Here is a 16,112-nt window from a genome sequence, read left to right on the forward strand (position 1 = left end):
GATGAGAAAAGGGAGATAACGTTCATAAAAATAATTTAAACCGTTTAAGGTCCAGGGTGAACCAAAATGCAATTTTAAGCAGTGTTTTAAGAAGCAATTAGAAAAGTGATGGGAATAGTTTCGAAAATTGAGGAACGAATCGAACCTACCGAGCTGGAAAAAAGAGAGCGCGGAACGTAGATTCAAGAATGGCTGCTTTGATTACGCTTTTCAGTTTCTCTTTTTATAAGTGGATCACTTTAACCATAGGTTTATCAGCAAATATCTCACATACCTGTCTTTACGAACAACCGTCAAATTGACGGGTGGGTAAGAATACGTATTTAGGTTAGATAAAATCATTAAAAACGTCAATCATTACTCGTATGACAAATCTTGATTTTTATGAAAAAAATAATTTATTTTTATTTAAATTTGTCTACACAAGTGTTGTGAAACCTTTCTGCAGCTTTTTCCCACATGTAAGAATATCGGTAGGATTATATTCTCCTCTTATAACTTCAGTGCAGAGGAAGGGTTTCTGGACGGTTGTCTATCCTTTCGTAATATTTCTAGACATGTAGCAACTACATTTCTAGGAATGCCCTTCAGTTTCATGTTTTATTATGGATATTGATACTTAACCCTCTGTTGATATCTTTTGCACCCAATAGGCAAGAGTGTTGCCAAGTGGCGTTTGGATTGGGTGCAACAGAAATGCCGCTTCAGCAGTTCAAAGTTGAAGATTTGAAACGAACGAGTTCTACAGATTTTTACCTATCATTTGGGCATTAGAAGTGTTATTAAATTGGACAGTGTAGCTTACATTATCTGACGTAAGAGCAAATGGTAGACAGCGGTGTCTATTCAAAACGACTGTTGTTATGAACAAGTGGACAGTTGTTCATTAGACTGGTAAACCCTATATTTACACTTTCTGTGTCAATATCTCAATCTTATTCTCAAGCAACTCCTCCTCCTCCTACTTTTACAATAGCGGAATTTGGGGCAAGTGTGCAACCTCAAGCATTTCAAGTTATAACTCACAAAAACGAGTTTTTCAAAAGTCGATTTAAATCTCATAACTATTTGAAACGGTTAGAACTATTTATTAGAAATAAAACAGTGCTGCAAAATGTTATGAGTATCACGAGATTTTCACCAACGAAAACAATGAAAATATCCGTGGTAGCTTGATGCTCATTGCTGATAGTCAATAAAAATGCGCCATGACATGCTGAACACGACATGTGAATTCTTGAGTCCAACGCGATACTCTGACTGACAAGCTTAGCTTAATGCCGGCGCAAGCATTATCATGATTTTTTTCTGGCTGTGAACAGTGCTGCCAAATGCTACTGTTTCAATCATCAACACTCATGACTGAAACGAAGCTCAAATCAGATCACGTACACAACTGAGATGATCAGTGACGATACTCAAACAGTTGGAGAATCAATCACATGCTTGGTGACTTTTAGTTTAGCACCCAACTTTTGACAACTCACTTGGTCATGACATTGTTGTCGGCGATAATCGCGACATTCTTGGAATATACTTGGCGCGTGGGCTCTAGCAACAAAATGAGCATGCTTTCTCCCTCTATCTGTTATGATTATTTGTCGGATCAAACAGAGCGAGAAAACATGCTCATTTTGTATCTTGGAACCACTCGCACGCAATGCATATCTCCCGTGACCATCGCGATGATCACCGACTGAAAATGTCGCGACCAAGTGATTGAACACGAGTTGGTTGCACACAATGTCACCAAGCATGTGATGGTCGCACCAACTCTTTGAGGCTCGCCTCTGATTATTACAGTAGAGCTCGTGACGCTGACATGATTTTGTTTCAGCCGTAATTTGTCATGACTAGGTCAGTGACATTTTGCAAAACTGATCACAGCAAAAAAATCGTGACATAGTGACTGACCAAGCGATGGTCGCAAACATGTCATGAGTATGTATTAGTTACACCAACCGTTCTGAGTATCACCTCCGATTATCACAATTTAGTACGTGACGTTAATATAAATTTTGTTTCAGAAAAAAAATTTATGACATTGAAAGTGTTATTTTGCAGCACTGTTACCCTCACAACCCACTTATTAGCTCCAGCTAAGATATTGAGTAAACACTATACAGGGTTTCACAGGGTTTCATACCTTATAATTATGATGAATAATATTTCTTGTACTCGCTTTGGTGACAATCTGTTTCTTTTGTCTGTGTAAATGTTTCCTGATTTCAAAAATATGCGCTTGCAAGGTACTGATGTTGCTGGTATACAAAAACGATTTCAAGCAAATGAAAAAGCTTTGGAAAAGCATTTTGTTATTTTTTCCACCACTCTATAGGATCCCCGCTACATCGCAAGTTGTTTGCATTGCAAAATGTGTCCAGTTCCTTGTTTGCTGCAGAAACAGGACAAACACTATCATCCAAATAACTCACTTTAGAAATAAAATCGAAAAAATTGAATTTGGTTCTATATCAGTATTTTCAGATGATTCTTTTTGAATGGGACTTATGAAGAGAGGTGATATAATGTTTATAATTGAATCTAACATGGGTTTCTAAATATCTCGTTCATTTTCTAGCGAACTTTTCTTGAGCCTGGAATCCAAAATCATTGACTGGGTGACATATTCGTCTCTATCAAGGGATTCAAATCGGATTAACATACCTTCCATCAAAGCTGATAATAAACATTTCACCTTGTTTCCCGCATCACTAACCACTAAATTTAGAGAGTGCGCAAAACACGGAAAATGCTTAATTTAATGCTTAATATTGATACAGCTAGTTTTATGTTTGCTGCATTGTCTGTGGTAATACTAATATTTTTTTCTTTTATATTAAATTTATCTATCACACATGTGGAATCCCTCAAACTCTGAACGTTTTAACAAAATAGAATAAAAAAGAAGCTGTGTTGTTTAAATTGGTCCAACCATCTGTTGTCAGTGATATAGCCTGAGCTTTACTAAGCTGTTGGGATACTTGTTCTAATATTTCATTGTACATCATAGACAGAAGGTTATTGCTGAGGTATTTTCATTTCATTTCATTTCATTTCATTTCATTTCATTTATTTCATACAATATCCGCCATCAAGGCTAAATATAATAGACTTAAAACTAATTTAATACTAACAAATAAACAAAATAATTCATGAAAAACTAAGCCTAACTAACCTAGTCTTGACCTAGCAAAAAAGAAAAGAAAAAAAACAAGAGTAGAGCGTAGAGACTATCATAAACTTAACAAAAACAAAAAAAAGAGAGTAATAGAAAACGAAGGAGAATAATTAAAGGGAATTAGAAGAAAAAATACGGTTACGGAAAGAGTTAAGAGAGGAGTCGAAATCAAAGAGATAGTAAAAGTGGTTAAACAACCTGAAACAGGACAGAAGAGGGTCATTGAAAGTATAAAGAGTATGACGTGTTTCAATTGACAGAGGATCACGTGGACGAAGAGAACGAGAGGGAACATACAGCGAGATGGACGAGAGTAAATCAGGAGCATCAGTAGCAGAAAGTAATAAGCCACCAATAAAACAAGCCTGAAACACTTGGCGGCGGAAGCTTAAGGAGTGAAGATTGAATAACTGCAATCGCGTTTCATAGGGAGGTAGTGAGGCAGCACCGAACAAACGACGAAAGGCAATCCTGGTAAAGAGGCGCTGAATGCTTTCAATTCTCGAACAGCCATCAATAGTGGGAGGATTCCAGATGATACTTGCATATTCAAGAATAGGCCTTACCAAAGCACAATAAAGGATTCTTAGGATGCTTTGATCTCTAAAAATAGAGGTTAAACGTAAGATAAACCCAAGGGTTCGATTTGCTTTAAGTAGCACCTCATCAAGCTGCAGTTTAAAGTTAAGACGACAGTCAAGTATAATACCAAGGTCACGGATGGACATAACACGAGAGAGGGAAGCGCTAGAGAGAGTATAGTTAAATAAAATAGGAGAAAGAGAGTGAGAGAAAGAAATAACAGAACATTTTTCGGGACACAGGCGAAGTAAATTGGATGAACACCAATGAGCAAATGCATTGAGGTAATGCTGAAGTCTCAGACAATCAGAAGAAGAAGACACAGGTAAAAAGATTTTGATATCATCCGCATAAAGGAGATGACCATCAGGAGGTAAAACATTACAAACATCATTGATGAACAAAGAAAACAGAAGTGGACTTAGCACACAACCCTGAGGGACACCTGACGTACAAAAAAACTCCTCAGATAAGTACGACCCGGTTTTAACCCTGCATGATCGATTACTTAAATATGAGGACAGCCAGCTAATAATGCCATCACCAAAACCAAGTTTAGACAATTTAGCTAATAATAAAGAGTGAGGTAAACTATCAAAAGCAGCATGAAAGTCGGTGTATATTGCATCAAGTTGGGTACCGGCTTCAAAAGATCTAAAAATATTGGAAATAAAAGACATGAGATTAGTTGAAGTAGACCTACCAGGCATAAACCCATGCTGTTTAGGGCTAATAGCGGAACTACAACTATGAAGTATGGTTGGAAGGATACATAGCTCAAAAGTTTTGGCTGTGGCGCAAGTTTGGGTTATCCCACGATAATTAGAAACAATGCTACGGCATCCCTTTTTGTGTACCGGAAAAAGCCAACAGGATTTCCAAAGAGCAGGAAAAACCCCAAGAGAAAGTGAAAGGTTGAAAATTTTAGCAAGGTGTGGAGCAAGCACGTCCTTACAGTTTATTAAAACAGAGGCAGGAATGCCATCTGGACCAGGAGTAAAAGAACGTTTCAACCCAAATAACACCTGTACAACTGTTTCAGAGCTAACCGAAATATCGGAGAGATTAATTAAGTTCTCTGGCGTGTAGAGTAGCCCACCCTCAATAAGGTTAGGGTCACTAACCGGTGGCTCAAACATTTGGGAAAAATGTGCAGAGAATAGCTCACAGATCTCAACAGGCGTAGAGGCAGTTCGAGAATCAAGTACCATTTCATTAGGTAACGTATTGCACCCTCTTCGAATCCTAACAAATTGCCAGAAGGATGCTGGATCAGAACGGAAACGCGATTGCAGTCTACTCGAATAGGCCTCAAAACAAGCCCTGTTGTATAGTCGATGCGCAGAGGCAGCGTACTTAAATAAACGAAAGTTGAAAGCAGATCGGTTCAGACGATACCTCCTAAGATATTTCATTCTATCCTTTTTCAGGTTGCGAAGAGTACGATTGGACCAGGGAGGATTAGGAGGGGAACGAAAAATAGGTGTACATGAAAGGAGTGCAGAGGTTAACAAAGCATTAAACGATTGGACAGCCTCGTCGACCGATGTACATTGATAAAAAAAAGACCAGTCGGAACGAGATAGAATTGAATTAAGTTTACGATAGTCTGTGAGCCAAAAATTATAACGAACTCTCAATGAATTAGGAGCAGAAGGTAATACATTCATAACCCTACTAGCCCTAAATAAAGAAGACGGTAACGCAATTTCTAGAGCAGGATGATGGGCATCCTGGGGCAGGAGCAGTGACGAAGCAGGATACACAGAAGAACAAGCAGCTGCAGCAGAGTTGGAGAGCACCAGGTCCAAATAATGATTTAAATGGTTATGCACCCCGTTCAGCTGATAGAGTTCATGCAGGTTTAACATATCCAAAAAGCAGGAACTGGATGTATTCGAAGAAATATGTGGCACATAATGTCTTATAGCTGAAGATGAATCTGGCCTTACTGCGGTAGAAAGCGACCACTCTAACGCAGGTTGATTGAAGTCACCCAGAAGGATAAGATGATCATTCGGTTTCATTTGCATGTATGGATCACTGATGAAAGCAGAAAGGGATTCCAAATAGTTGCGGTCGCTGCTCAAATACGGTGGCACATAAACAATCCCCACATAAAGACGAAACTTAGAAAAAGAAACACGTATACATAAAGCTTCAAGCGTGGGTTGATTAATGTTAAGTGCCACAGAAGGATATCGAACGGAACATGCAAGTAGCACACCACCCCCACGCGAACGTTCGTTGTTTAACCTGCTTCGATCACAGCGGTATATGTTGTAGGCATCACTATCAAGGACCATGTTGGATGGAATCGATTCATTTAACCAGGTTTCAGTAAGGGCAAGCATTTCAAACCCTGATTCATTCGCAGAAAGGCGCAATTCATTGTATTTGGTGCGAAGGCCTCGAACATTTTGGTAATATATCACAAATGGGTCTATTAATTGTGAGCTATCCGTTTGGCAAACGGGCTGATCTGTGGTGAGCGGTTCGTGTTGCTGAGATTGGATTGTGATTGAAGCCCCACTCCCGGTGATAACTGAGGCGGTGTGGGAGGAAACTCCAGTTGAATAGCCTCTAGGATCTCGGTCATCTGGGATGGTGATAGAATCACGCGCTGTGGGGGTGGCGATCGATGTTCCAAAAAATGATCCGGATGAGCGGTAGTTTTTGGCACAGCAGAAGAGCAATTTTCACTATTTGTACGATGCGAAATAAGCTCAGAAGGGTCAAATCGAGCCCTTTCATGTACACGTTGCTTTGGTAGGCCACGAGCAACAAACTCCCGAACAGTAAGTGAAACTGGCCAAATAGTAGACTGCAGCGCAAGCTCCTTAAGAGATTTAGGAACACTCACTTTGAACGATATGAAGGACATCGAGTCCAGGTTCACACCCTTTTTCGTGAGACGGTAAACATTAATATCGTCCGTTGGTAGCACAGCTTTAAGCCACACACGCATATCATCAGCCGAGACATGCGATTTGATGTTCGTGAAGTATAACCATACTTTCTTGGCTATGCCCGTGTTGGTGGTGTTTTGGTTCAAAACAGGATCAGAAGATGCTTGTGTATTTGTTCGATAGTTTCCAGCACTAACATCACTAGTCGGCTTAGTACGATGATTGTAGTGGTTACAGTTGTCAGAATCATCCACAGTGTTGGTATCGTTCGCAGCTTGGATATCATCAGTGAGCTCCGTTGAGTTAGTAAATGTACGGCGAGCGGAAGCTGTTTTAGTCGTTCTGGATGTATTTGTGGCATTGAGCGACGATACATTAGTGGATGTGTATTTTCTTGATGGTAATGCATTTTTCTGATTAAGTTTTTTTTGTGTAGTACTTAAAATATTGGCTATCTACAATATTAAATTGTATTTTATCTTTACATAACGTTATTATAAAGGCTTTATCTAATTCCTCTCTAATAGCTTATGGGATTATTGGTTAATTGGTTAATTGGTTGTCTAATAGTTTGTTGGATAGAAAATATGCGCTAATCGCATTATTTTCTTCGTTTTTATTGTTACTGCTGCTGGCAGTTGTTAAATCAATTTCTTTAGAATTATCGGTTTTGCTTGTGCTAGTTGATGATCTCTGTGAAAATTTAGTGTGATGCACCAGTTTCAAGTGCCTAATGAGATTGGCCGTTGATCCACCCGATGCCTTGATTTTTCTCTTGCAATATTTGCAAATTGGATTGCCTTCTCCTTGTTGTATGAAATATTGTCACTCATCACTGATCGGAAACCAAGACATAACTCTGTAAAATTAAAAGAAATATAATATTATTTAACATCTTTTACATTCATGCATCAATATTCTACATCGGTAGCATTTAGTAATAGTATGAGCATATTTATTTTCATCCGGATACAGGGTTTACCAGCATAATAAACAGCTGTCCACTTGTTTATAACTATAGTCGTTTTGAATCGACAACGCTGTCTACCACTTGCTCACACGTCAGATGGTGTAAGCTACTCTGTCCAATTAAATAACACAATTTAATTAAATTTAATCCGTTGCGTATATGTTTTAACCGGTGGTGAGCAAGCAAAGTGGAACTAATGCAGGGTTGTATCTAGTTAACTCGCTAGGTACACACTGTAATAGGTACCTTTAATAGGTACCTTCAATCACACAATTCAATAGGTACATTCAATAGACACCATATTTACATAGTGCGTGGAAATATTCATGGATTACTCCATTTCATATTGTTATTTTCGCGATTATCAATTCCGTAACGAACGTGTCAAAATGTAAATTCGCGGGGTGCGCGATCATGTTAAACTAGAAACCAGGTACGCTGCGTGTAAAAGCGTAATAAATATGCATCTCAAACACTAACACACGGCACTCACGCGTACGTACTCTTATGTACTATTTATCCTCGGAAAGGATACACTAACACCCTAAAATTGTATGGGCTTCCGGGAGTATAAAAAGGACCGATCATTGAATAAAGAAACCATTCGGATTTTACAACTCTAAGAAACCTTGTCTTTTTTAATTTTGCATATTCGGATCACGAAAGAAATCTCTCATCCCTCTTCACCCCCTTCTGCAGCAGAGGCTCTTCAAATTACTTGAGAGAGCAACTAGCGGGAAGGTTAATCATTGGTGTCGAACGGTTGAGAAGATCGCTGTTACCCAAGCGGGTTTGACTTACAAGGCCGCATCCTTCACGTGGCCCACAGATCCGTTCGCCGTAGTAACACATATAAAAGGATGTTGTGTTAAAGAAAAAAAGCACTAAATTTCAGTTTGTCAACACAGTTGCCCAAATAAATGAGTAATCTAAATAATTCTTTGAATGTGTTTACTTAATGGTTCTCGAATAACTTGTTTACATTAAACGTTGAAAATTATGTGATTTTTTTCTTTCGCATGAAATCCTCCATATGACGTTCAAATATTATAAATAATCATGAACTTGTGTACGTTAATGTCTTTCGTGACATTGGGACTTATCTTTACAACAAGCTTAATTTATATGACGATAATATACCTGTGATAGTAAAGGCCAAGCAAATGTAAGGGTTTAAAACACGTAACGCCAAAGACTTCAATGATCTATGTGTCCAACTGCTTTGTTCAATTTTGGATTGGATACGCCTAGTTCAGAATATTGGATAAATAGACTAGAATCGATCCAGCAAAGATTCGTCAGATTAGTCCTTATACATGTACTATGGCTAAAGAAAACAACACCACGAGTACTTCGTTCTTTTTTTCTAATAGGTCTACAACCTGTGAAACATGAACATCACTTTGCCTAAGCATCATTCATAGCAAAATTATTTGTAATTTTATCTATGCTCCGCATATCTTAGAAAACATAAACATTTATTCTCCAGAACAGGCACTTAAAGAGCCAGGAACATTTTACGATCGCCGCATTAACACAGTACTTATGCAAGGAACGCTCCCCTGACTGCGTATGTATAGATGTGTAGAACCTTTAACCGTAGAGTGGGCAACCAAATTTACACACGTAAGTTGGCAACCTGCCGGTCTGGTGGTACAGTCATCAACTCGTATGACTTATCATCATGCCCGTCATGGGTTCAAGCCCCGAATAGACCGTGTGCCTCCATACGTAAGACTGACTATCCTGCTATGGGAACAATAAGTCACTGAAAGCCAAACTCACTTTACTAGTGGGTGCAGGCAGGCCTTGACCGACAGCGGATGTTGTGCCAAAGAAGAAGTTGGCAACCGACATACCCGGGTATTCCATACGTTTTGATGCAAAAAATTTACGGGTTTCATAGGTAAGCAATGCTTTATATCTGTCAATGCCTTAAGCAAGTAATTCCGACCGTATATTCTCTACCATTTCATTTACTCATGTAGGATGGGTGACGAATGAACCACCCTGTGGTTTATGATGACAGCTCGGATAAGAGCAGCTTGACTCGATTACAGTCTTTCCCCGAGTTACGCGACACTCGAGTTACGCGAATTCGAGTTACGCGAATTTTTATTTTTGACAGTTCAGATGTCAAATCAGTACAATTTTCTCCATCAATTGTCAAATGAAAAATAATTACCAATAAATAACCAAATTTTCTACACCAATTGCATCAAATAAGTATAAAATTACATAAATGAACTAAATTCAATCAAAAATTATGATAAATAAAGTATATTTTTGCTGTAACATGTGGTATTCGACTTACGCGAAAATCCGAGTTACGCGAATGTCTCCGGAACGCATTATTCGCGTAACTCGGGGAAAGACTGTAACTGGGGATTGGAGAACGCCCGCTTGGCAAAGAGTAAGGCCGCGGGGCCACGGGGCTTTTTCAAGCTGAGAAAACGTTCTCAAGCACTCATTTAAGTTTCTCAAGCACTCAAAACTTGTTCTCAGACTCAAGCCCGTGGCCGTCGTCAGTTTTTCTCACTCTGAGAAACTGATATAGACACTCAAGCTTTATTTAGAGCTTTAAATAGAAAAACAGTTTTTAATCGCATATTTTTTTAACGTTTTCAATTTTAAACATTGAATACATTTTCCAAAGTGATTTCCGATAAACAAATAGCGCAATTCTCCATATTTCAGTTAGCCGATCGCTGCATCGTCAACTTTCTCAAAGATTCTCAAAGATTCTCAAAACCGATTTTGTTCCGATTCGACAAACGCTGAGAACGAGGATTTCTCAAAAGCACTCATGAGTGCTTGAGAAAATGAGCGCTGAGAATCCCCATGGCCCCGCGGCCATCAAAACCGATTTTGTTCCGATTCGACAAACACTGAGAACGAGGTTTTTTCAAAAGCACTCATGAGTGCTTGAGAAAATGAGCGTTGAGAATCCCCATGGCCCCGCGGCCTAACTCATTTTAATGCCTCTCGCTACCCCTGGCCTTACCACACAAACAATGAGACCCCAAATTTTGAGTGATTCAGGCCGAGGGGTATGAGGAAGCTTGAGGAAGCAAGGAGAAACGCGCTGCGATGAGAGTTCGCATTCTGTTTTACACGCGCGCTTCACTAACACCAATACAAATACCGTGCTTTGACGAGCTGTTTGTGAATGTGTGTGTCGTCTTTCAGCGAGCTCAACAACTTCGAGCTGCTCGTCACATCGTGTTATCTCGCTTACACTACAGCATCAAACTATCGCTCCGAATGTCCCCCCTCCTGCGCGTACAAAACCACCAGTACAGCGCGACGTTGGTGCGTTGGTGCGCATTTCGTTCAAAGTCTCGTGCGCCGGTGTGTTTTGGTAAAGTGTGCAGTGAATAAACAGTGTGCACAGACGCACATGCAGAGCGTGGATCGACAGGTGAGAATTTGCTGAACAGAGGCAACGCAGATTGTCGACAAGTTTCCCGCAGCCTGGCTCGATCCGGTACTTTACAGTATAACGCCATTCGTGAGTATGATAGATTCTAAATGTGTTGTGAAAGTGTACTTTATTTCAATAAAGTGTTTAATGTAGCCAAAAATGACCGTGTTTGTGTTTCTTGTTAGAATAAGTCCGTATTTGCGATCGTGGCAATGCATGAAAGAAAACGAGAAACGAAAGAAACAAATATCTTTGGATGTGTTGGTAGCATGATTGGAAAGAACACAACACATTGAGAACTGCAGAGCGCACCGTGCGTTACGGGTGGGGAGGGGGAGGGCTCGCGCGAGGGTGTAACTCATTCCTCTAAGAGTAACTGCTAACGGAGGGCGGTACTCAAATCACTCAAAAAATACACCCATTTTGTCGGACGGGAAATCACTCAAAAAATACATTCATTTTGCCGGACGGGTTATTATAACATTTGAAGCGTGTGTTTGAGATGGCCGAGAAAGCAGTTTTAAGAATCAATTGAAAGAAGTGTGTGTTTTTGCAAAGGCGCGTGGAATATCTAGGGTATGTTGTGTATGACGGTCGGATCGAATCAGCAGATCAGCAGATTGAAAAAGTGAAGCAGTATCCCCAACCTAAAACCAAAAAGCATTTGCAGCGATTTATAGGTCTTGCAAGTTATTTTCGTAAGCTCATACCGGGATTTGCGAAGATAGCTCGTTCTTTAACGATGATGTTAAAAAAGAAAAATCAGGTTTACGGGAAATTGCTGCGTTCGAAGAGATAAAATCAGTGTTAGTGAATTATCCGGTATTGCGTCTTTACCAAAGTGGTGCAGACACCGAAATCCATTCAGATGCAAGTAAGCTGGAGTGCTCATCCAACGTGCGGTAGATGACGGAATGTATCATCCTTGTAATTACTACAGCAGACTAACCAACCAAGCTGAACAGAACTATCACTCTTTTGAGTTAGAAACATTAGCGGTGGTAGAGTCTTTAAAGAAATTCCGGAGCTATTTACTGGGACAAAAGTTTAAAGTGATAACCGATTGCTTTGCCTTCAAGCAATCTATGGCTAAGAAGATACCGAACGCAAGGGTTAGTCGTTGGATGGTGGTCTTAGCAGAGTTAGAATTTGAAGTCGAACATCGTAGTGCCGAAAGAATGCAGCATGTGGATGCTCTATCCCGTGCCAGTGTAATGTCAGTGTCTACAGTGATTTGTGAGCGTATGAGGAAAGAGCAGCAGCGTGATCCAAAATTGGCAGCCATTCTTTCAAAGTTCAGCAGTGGTGAAGAAATCGATGACTATTTTGCAAAAGATGGTGTGTTGTATAAGGGTGATGTCTTTTCATCCAGATTGTGCGTGCCAATCTCGATGGAAGCAGAAGTTATTAAGAATGCTCACGACTAAGGACACTTCAGAATCAGGAAAACCAAGGAACGTTTAGTGAGTGACTATTACATTCCAAGTGTTGACGAGAAGATAGAGAGGTGTATTTGTTCTTGTGTGAAGTGTATTCTTGGTGACAAAAAGAGGGGTAAAGCGGAGGGATTATTAAACCCTATTCCAAAGGGCGAGGAACCTCTCGATACGTTTCATATCGATCATCTCGGCCCTCTACCATCGACGAAGAAATCTTACAATTACATACTAACGGTGATCGACGCGTTCAGTAAGTTTACGTAGCTATTTCCTACCAAATCAATGGCGGGTGACGAAGTAGTGAAGAAGTTACAGGTCATTGCAAGTGTTTTTGGCGATCCCCAACGAATAATTAGTGACAAAGGAGCAGCTTTTACATTGTCAATGTTCGCGAGTTATTGTGAAGAGCGTGACATAGAATTACACACAATAGTCACAGGTGTTCCAAGAGGCAACGGACAAGTGGAACGAGTACATCGCACCATTATTCCGGTTTTGACCAAGCTATCTATCAATAAACCGGAAGAGTGGTATCGACACGTGAATGCGGTACAGAAGGCGAACAACAGCAGCTGGCAGAGAGCAATCCGAACCAGTCTGTTTGAATTGCTAGTTGGAGTTCAGATGAAAGATGCTGGCGGTAACACGTTGCGCGCCATGGTTGAAGCAGAGTTGCAACAGTCGTTCTAGGACGACAGAGACGAGCTACGCAAAATGGCTAGAGATGGAATCCAAGCCATCCAGGACGAAAATCGACGAAGCTACAATCTACGGAAGCGACCAGCGCGTAAGTACGAAAAAGGTGATCTGGTGGCACTTCCCGTGACGCAGTTTTGACCGGGGAGAAAGTATCGGCAGCGGTTTTACGATCCATACGTCGTGAAGGAGATTCTGGAGCATGACCGTTTGAGTTTGCGGAAACTGGATGACGATACTGAAGGACCATCGTAGACGACTACGGCTTGCTCAGCCGTGAAACCATGGGTACATCCGGGCCGGATGTAACATCAGGAAGGGCCGTGTAGGATGGGTGACGAATGAACCACCCTGTGGTTCATGATGACAGCTCGGATGAGAACAGCGTGACTCGATTAACCGGGGACTGGAGAACGGACAGCGGATGCGGTCAGTCGCATACTAAGGTGGATTTAAAAATATCAGGTAGTGGAATCTAGAGCATTTTGACAATTCGTCACTTGACGTAAGGTCCCCAGGATTCAAACTTTTTTTCCATTTATTTAATTTGTTCATTTAATTTATCTTACCCATTTTTTCCATAAAATATTGTTTAGAAATATATTCTGAACTTTGCGAGTTCTCATTTAACATTAAAATATAGATTTAAGTGTGTTATTTCGTATTAGTTCGTGAATTTATCCTATAATTCATTGTGTTTTCGACATTTTTGAGGATAAAACCTTGGAAATCTTTTTTTTTCAATTTTCACATTAAATCTACATTATCTACGAGTCGCATGGATAATTTTTGTGAGATTAGAACTCGTACTCACATGATTTTACATTTCGTGCATAAAAAAATCATCAAATCTTTTGTTAATATATCTCATTTTTTCGATAAAATCAATAGACACACAAAAATGCACGTAATAATAAAGAAATCTTTTCTATTTGCTATGCTTTGTGTTTAGGATTGAAATTGCACGTCAATTAAGCCATAAAACCAATAGCAGCGCCATCTCGAGGCAATGACACAATTACTCCCAACTTCACAGGTTGAAAAATGACGTAAAGTTCCTCAACTATGGCGACCCCCCAAAGGCCCTTATCCACCACCTGATATTTTTAATCTACCTTGGTCGAACACGGAGATTGAACTAAAACGATTTTTGTTAATTTGAACTAAATAAAACACCTCTTTTCTCTTTTTCCTACATTCATTAAATTTTTTTCATTTTCTAACAAAACTCCATTTGAAATTTTAAATCACTTGAATTTGTCTCGAAAATAAGCCCAATACGAAAAGAAGATGAAGAAAAACGTCAGGCTCCATACAAAATTTATGGAATACTCGGGTATGCTGGATGCCAACTTACGTGGTAAAGATTAAAATAAATCAAAATAAAACACTTAGGGCATGTTTAAAATTACAAACTATTGACAAAAAGGCTACAGAACTTTTAGATCAATACAAGCAATGAATCAAAAGTGATTGCAGTTTAAAAATAAAAAAATACCTGTGTATCCGGTTACCAACTTAAAGGTGAATGAGTTTCGCCATCTGTTTGATTACAACACTACCACTTCTCTATTCAGAACAACATTTTGTTAAGAAGGAATCAAGGTACTCTAACTTTTTAGTTATTTGATTTTTAAATTGTCCTTTTTGTTGTTTTCAACTGAAGGTTACAGGATTCCTAAAAAACATTGGCTTGGCAAAACCTGTATCATGTTTACTGCAACAATTATTGAATCTGTTCCCAGCAAGCAAAGAGCAGTGTATGAACCGAACCAATTACGGTATCGTACAGAAAGGGAGGAACTTGTTTCTGTACATGTTTTGTTCTATTTAACAGACAACTCAAATATCGTATAAAATTGTGAAAAATAAGGGAAGACTTTGGAGTGCATATACAGAACACCCTCAAGCATCCTGTTTGTTATAAATCAAACTTAAAAAAACAGGTTTTTCCTGTTTTCGGTTTCAGACCCAATTGCACTGAATAAGCCCACATGATATATAGGATAATTTGCCAATTGTTGTACACTTAAAAGAAAAGCCAATGTATGTCATAGATTTCAGATTTTAAATTTTATCATGTTAAAAATGATTAATAAAGGTAAGAAATACTGGTTTCTAAAAAATCCAAAATATATTATTAACTCTTACTATACGATCATTGCACACTTTGCAATACATTGAAACTGACTGAAAAGTGCCCTGAATGTATACTGAATATTTTTCTATCGAATAGTGTTATGGGCAATACGCTACGCTGTTATATTACAAGTGTGTCCTTTATTCAAGTCGGAATTTTGCCAAGTAAGTAGGGAACTTGTACCTACTGCCAAACCCTAATAGTAAACAAAACCCTGACAACATGATGGCACGGTGAAAAAAGAAGGCTCACAGATAGAGGGACCTTATGAAATTTGTAATGTAGATGACACAGCGAGCCACAGAGTCGCACATACCACAAATTTGATTTGGAACGAAAATAACAATTGAAAATCAACGAAACAATTTTTATCCAGAAAGACGGAAGACCAAAAGAAAATGAAAAATGTGATACAATTTATTTAAAAAAAACCAAAAGAATATCCTTCTGAAACGTCCCACTCAAACTACGTGGCATAAATACACAGACGAAGTACTCAATCTAACAACATAAACAGACAACATAAATAAAAGTTTAGGGAACAAATCACAACATAGAGAAATAGGACATATGGCTTTTGATGGCGTCCAAAAATATCAGAGGTTGTGTTATCATCAACATAATTGCGGACTAGTACCGAAGGGCCCAGGAAGCTGGACTTCAGTACTGAATTAACGATTAACGAATCGACTTCGAGAAACAGATGAAGAAGAAGAAGAAGAAAAAGAAGAAGAAGAAGAAGAAGAAGAAGAAGAAGAAGAAGAAGAAGAA

General features: G+C 39.2%; 2 protein-coding genes across 4 annotated transcripts in view; both read right to left on the reverse strand.

Moving 5' to 3' along the window:
- Positions 1-16,112, reverse strand: part of LOC1278389 (putative fatty acyl-CoA reductase CG5065) — a 118,314-nt gene that overhangs the window by 782 nt on the left and 101,420 nt on the right. The gene's annotated exons all lie outside the window — the stretch shown is intronic.
- LOC1278390 (chorion transcription factor Cf2) overlaps positions 3,067-16,112 on the reverse strand; it is a 127,627-nt gene continuing 114,581 nt past the window's right edge. For all 3 annotated transcript variants that reach the window (XM_061647278.1, XM_061647258.1, XM_061647249.1), the window contains one exon: positions 3,067-7,531. In XM_061647278.1, coding sequence (XP_061503262.1) covers positions 7,505-7,531 — 27 coding nt within the window. In that variant the 3' untranslated portion in view covers positions 3,067-7,504. The remainder of the gene's footprint in view (positions 7,532-16,112) is intronic.

Source organism: Anopheles gambiae, chromosome X (genome assembly GCF_943734735.2).
Source record: "Anopheles gambiae chromosome X, idAnoGambNW_F1_1, whole genome shotgun sequence".
NCBI classification, from domain to species: Eukaryota; Metazoa; Arthropoda; class Insecta; order Diptera; family Culicidae; genus Anopheles; species Anopheles gambiae.